Source organism: Glossina fuscipes, unplaced genomic scaffold (assembly GCF_014805625.2).
Source record: "Glossina fuscipes isolate IAEA_lab_2018 unplaced genomic scaffold, Yale_Gfus_2 1, whole genome shotgun sequence".
Taxonomy (NCBI): Eukaryota; Metazoa; Arthropoda; class Insecta; order Diptera; family Glossinidae; genus Glossina; species Glossina fuscipes.
The window spans coordinates 24261135-24266548 of NW_023998415.1; the positions used below are offsets into that span (position 1 = coordinate 24261135).

Consider the following 5414-nt stretch of genomic DNA (forward strand, 5'->3'; position numbering starts at 1 on the left):
AGTGTTTGAAACTCGAATATAATAACTAAGTGTCTATGTGTGTGTTTTACCTTCTAAAGGGTGGTGGGAGACAATAACAGATTATTGTTAAAAATTTTTTTATATATCTAAACAAATTTTCAAAAAAAATTATTTATTAAAAAAATTTCTTATATTCGCTTACGTCGAAGTTTCGAGATTTTTTTTGTTTTTTTGTTTTTTTCTTTTTTGTTTTGGGTTTAAACCTAGTCTAATAAAAAAAAAATAAAAAAAAATAGCGGGTGGAAAGGGGGAGAGGGGCTGGTGGGCTTCGTTTTTTTTTTTTTTTTTTTTTGGTTTTTGGTTAACTAATTTATTGATTTGTGGTTTGCGTTAACATAAATAAAGTTTAGCTTGAATAGATTCATGGGAAATTCATTTAGAAAAAAAAAAAATGAAGTCATGTATTGTGTTCAAAATGTATTATTACGTCCGTTGGTCCGCAAGTTTAGCAGAAGCTTTGCAAATACGGCTTATGTTTAGTAATATTAAAGTCGGGACTTATGGTTATAGTGCGCGATAGATGTTTCATGAACTGTGGTAACAATGACGTCCAGCCGCGATGATCTTGACGCAATGTGACGTATATTTCATAAACGGTCTTCGAACGTTGTTTATTCAAGTCCAGTGTAGCAATGCGCCGCGAATTATGGGGCTCATCTTCGAATTCGATGTAAATGATGCATTCACGCAGACCATTTAATTCTTCACGAGCTAAACGTAAAATTTCCAACGCTATGCGTGGCGTGAGATCACAGGGAAGCGATACCTCGGTGCATGCCAGATGGCGTGATTTGGCTGCACGCAATTCTTCCAACAGGCGTCGTGACAATTCTTGTACAGCCGCTGTATTTAATGCGTTTGATGTTGGTGGTATAGTTGTTGTTGTTGTTGTTGTTGTTGTTGCTGTTGTTTTAGTTTTATCACAGTTTAATTTATTTGAGGAGTTGGAGGTGTTTATTGTTGCATTTGTTGCTGAATTGTGTTGTTGTTGTGAATTATTTTTATTATTATAATTAAATTGAAAATAACGATTTTGTGTAATATGTTGTGGATAAGTTTTTTGTTGTAGTTGCTGCTGCTTGCTATGAGCTGTTGATCTTTTAAATTTATATGTAGGCTGAGATTTCAATGAACCTCCAGTGGTGGGTGTAGATAAAGTTAGCTGACTTTTCCAATCTACAATGAAAAATGAGATAAAGATAAGAAAAAAAAAAAAAAAATTATTATGCATTTTTAAAAGGATAAAACTAAAATTGAACCCGTACTTATGCGATATTATTTTGCACGTCCTATTCTAGTGTACGAAAACAGAGTTCGCCGTACTCATTGACCGTGCAAAAAAACAAACCGTACAAAATCAGGTTCAACTAACTATACAATGAAATCATCAGAGATTGAAATGTTTTCCGTAAAGTTTTCCATAAAGTAAGACTCTCGAGCATTTCGAGGATTGCCAAGTTCAAGCAGAAACGTTGGCCAACAATGCACGTCGATGCAGTAAAACGTATGAATAATGTGTGATTATATCTGAAAATCGTTCAGGTAAGAACGGAGTTCCCTTCAAATTTCAGCTGTATTAGTCAACCAGGAGAGACTCCCGTTTCAATCTTTACAGCGTTGCGAACTCCCACAGTAACCAAGAAACTGAATCGACAAACGAAATGATGTTAGCCGAGACAGTACATAAATTTAAATATTTGCAAATGGGCATTTCTGTTTACTTGAAATGACATAACCGATTCCAAGGTATCAACGAAATGTTTTTGATTCGAAAATTGCAAAAGAACGACCGAATAAGTGACGCAACGTGCGGTTCTGCGATATTAAATCAACAAGAAGAATTTACTTGGCTTGAGATAGTTTATGAAAAGTGCGAGACACTTTGCTAAACTTATGTCAGTTTGTTCTGGGACTTTGGACCGTACGTGATAAGTTTTGTTTTCGTGCATATAGTTAAATGCCGTCCACATCTTTTTTAAGGCGTTAAGCTGTGATCATTCGATAACAATAAGAAGCACCAGCATCAGCTTTCTATCTTAATTTTTCTCGACGAGAGCTTAGCAACAACTTACTACAAATAAACGGACGGACGAAAGTAACAAATATATTACACTGATCAAGAATATGTATACTTCGGGTTTTTTTTTTCGTGTTTCGGAGGAAGGTACAAAAACACGGGGTAACACAAGCATTGAAACATGGATACTAATTATGGTCAGCTGAAAAATTTCAAATCGAAAAGGTGTAATTATTACAAACATCAAATATAAAAAGTTCGAAATAAAATTATAAAACTATAAAATCTACAAATGTGCAAATGATGCGTGACAGGTGAATGCTGTAGAACTAGTTCCAAAGGGAGCACTACGCAGTTCTTGCATTTCAAATTTTTTTATATTCTCAACATGACAAATTCAGATGCGTTGCCAGTCATAAGAAGTAACGGCAATTTTGGAAAAGGGGCAATGCGAACACATCATGGAATATATCTCATCGCATATGGTTTGGGAGTCCATCAATTCCAAGAGATGGGAACGGAATTCATTTCACAAAAGGAAGAACGCTTTTGCGTAATCGTTGATCTGTGAAACAATTAACCTCGAAGCAAGCTTATATTTTAATAAAAAGCCGTCCGATAATTCATATTTAAAATTTCATTACGGCTAACATTTCCCATTTTTGTTTGAGTATTAACAGTCTCAACCATCAGTCGTACGAATCTGTGAGGTGCAGTGGAAACAGCAATTTTTTTTTGGTAGAACAAGATATTGCAAATAAAGAGAAACAAATATAATAAAATTAAGAAAATAGAGCAGAAGAGAATTGATGAGAACAAAAAAACGGTACGTATTTATTTATTTTTAATTTAACAGAATTTCACAGCCACGCATGTTATTAATGTTAAAAAACAATTTTAACTTTAATATAATCACAAGGGGACAATGAAGATAAATCTATTCTATCAAGAAATTAAATAGCTATGTAGTTTACATATAGTAATAAAGAACGTTTTAATTTAATTAAATAACAATGGAAGACGATGAACTCTTCAAACAAATAATAATAATAATGCACGCGTTTTATAAAAGCACAATAAGATGCAATTATTAATCTCAACAATAATAACTCACTCAAATCTTTTCTATCTCTCTTGAGTATTTGAAATGTATGCGTGAGAATCGAGAAGCACTCAGCAAACAAAATCAGAATGCATAATAAGAATATACAAGATAGAAATTGCAAGAACGGCGCAGAGAGAAATGAGTGCCGTACCGGCCGACTCTACCGATTCTACCGAGGGAGATTGCAAAACAGATTACAAAGCCTAATGATAAAAGCTACGATAATGAGAGGAGAGAGAGAGAGAGAGAGAGAGAGAGAGAGAGGATATCCAAAAGAACAAATAAATAAATAAATAAATAGAAAAAAAAGGGCACAAGTGCTAAGCAGATAAAAGGAACAAAAAAAAAATTCAAGTAAGTTGAAAAAACTTGTTTCCAGCTGATTTCTCAGCTGGAAATCGGAAATCAGTTGTTCGTTGAAGTAAAAAAGAAAAGCAAATAAAAACAGACAAACACAAAAAGTAAATATCTCGGCTTTTAAGGTATATAAATATATACAAGAGACACATACGCGTGGATAGATGTGTGAGAAATTCGTATGTATCTAATCGAAAAATGTATGCATTTTTCGTTGCATGCACAATCATGTTTATCCATGCACATAAAGAGGTTGCAAATTATTGATTTAATATTATTATCATTATAATATGTAGATATGTATTTTATTGTCAATAAAAAGGGCATAATCAAATTTTTTAAATTTAAGCAAAATTTAAAATTTAAATCTATACGTGTCCGTCGCCGGAAAATCGTAACGAAACATAAGATGAAGTGTCCATCTAGTCCCTTTTCTCTTAAATTTCTGGTCAATCCCTACAAATCTTCCCAACTTTTCAAACATATTGAATTATTTGATCCTTCCGCGACAGTTTTAATATTTTAGACTGAATTCAACTTTTCAACCTCGATCGTCCATATCAAACCAAATCGATAAATGCGAATTGTACGATTTTAGACACGATTACGAGACAATTTAATCCCAGGGACACAAAAGATAATAAATTATTCCTTTCAATCATTAATAAGCCAAGTCGTTTATGGAAGGAAAAAAATTAATTTTTCAAACAGTGATTACCTTATAGTTTGAAAACTGGAAAATAAAGTTCGAAATTTCATAGGACTTATTTCAATTGGACCGTTTGAGTGCAATTGAGGTGCCATCGAAAGCAATCGAAGATGTACAACACCAGGCATAAATTTTTCTGAAAACTAATTTTATAAATATATACAAAATATGTACGCATGAGAATACAAAGGAGACGGGATAACAAAAAAAGATTCGACTCAAGCCGAAACCCCTTTTTCAGTTTATTCTATTATATTTTGCTGTTTTTTCTTTGACTTACCTGTAGCTAGAGTGTAGTAAGCTGAATATTGATTTTGTACGGCTAACACCTCCATGTTCATTTACCCGTAGAAAAAAAATTAACAATTAGAAAATGTAAAAAAAAAAAAAAAAAAATTCAACAGTCCAACAAAACGACGATAAAAACTATCTGAGATGGAGAGATTAAAAAATATCACAATTTCGGTTTCTCGTGCTTTAATTCAATAAGAGCTTAAAGAGAGTACTTCTTTCATTTAATTCAGGAGTTTGAATTCGTCGATTATCGCACAATTTTTAATGTTAATGTTGCAAAGAAGTTAAAAACAAAAAAAAACAAAAAAAAAACAAAAAAAAGACATAAAAATCAAAACGGAATATAAAAAGAAAATACGGCACTCGTTTGTTGCTGTTGTCATGTATTTTGTAGGTGAAAATTATTAAATGAATGTTTTGCTTTTCATTTGGTTTAAAAGAAGTAATTATTTGTTATTACTTTCATTATTATTGCGGTAGTTGATTGATGCATTCTCTGTGTTCTGCTACATACATGAGATACTTTATCGTAGATTAAAAACTATATCACTTTTTTTTTTTTTTTTTAAATATTTATTTTATTAAAATTAAAAAATTAAATTTGCACTTTTTGTTGTTGTTGTTGCTGATAAATTCAATTAATGTTAGTAGCGATAATTACGTTTGTTGACTTTGAAAATATATTAGAAATTTTGAATTTATTCTCGTTTGATTTAATTGAATGAAAAACGGAAAAATTGAACGAAATACTGCTGTTGTTGGTTTTCTTATTACTGGATGTTGTTGCTGTTGCAAAATGATTGTGAGAGACAAATTCGGATGAAATTATTCTTGCCTGATGAATATATATATTTTTTATTTATATTTATATTTCTATATATATATATATATATATATATATATATATATAT

The 5414-nt window shown here is 31.6% G+C and overlaps 1 protein-coding gene across 1 annotated transcript; it reads right to left on the minus strand.

Annotated features, from left to right (window-relative positions):
• Nucleotides 1-292: 292 nt before the first annotated feature.
• On the minus strand, nucleotides 293-4834 carry LOC119645174 (protein charybde-like). Its single transcript, XM_038045153.1, has 2 exons — nucleotides 4490-4834; nucleotides 293-1197 (listed from the first exon to the last, which is right to left on the minus strand). Exons 1-2 carry the CDS (start codon nucleotides 4548-4550, stop codon nucleotides 467-469), a joined length of 792 nt encoding a protein of 263 aa, XP_037901081.1. The 5' UTR covers nucleotides 4551-4834; the 3' UTR covers nucleotides 293-466.
• Nucleotides 4835-5414: the final 580 nt, after the last annotated feature.

Bases quoted from the DNA above. Each gene is read 5' to 3' on its own strand.
- LOC119645174 (XM_038045153.1), bottom strand. From the start codon at position 4,550: ATGAACATGGAGGTGTTAGCCGTACAAAATCAATATTCAGCTTACTAC. The intron at 1,198-4,489 runs GTAAGTCAAAGA...TTTTCATTGTAG, and splicing joins TTACTACACTCTAGCTACAG to ATTGGAAAAGTCAGCTAACT.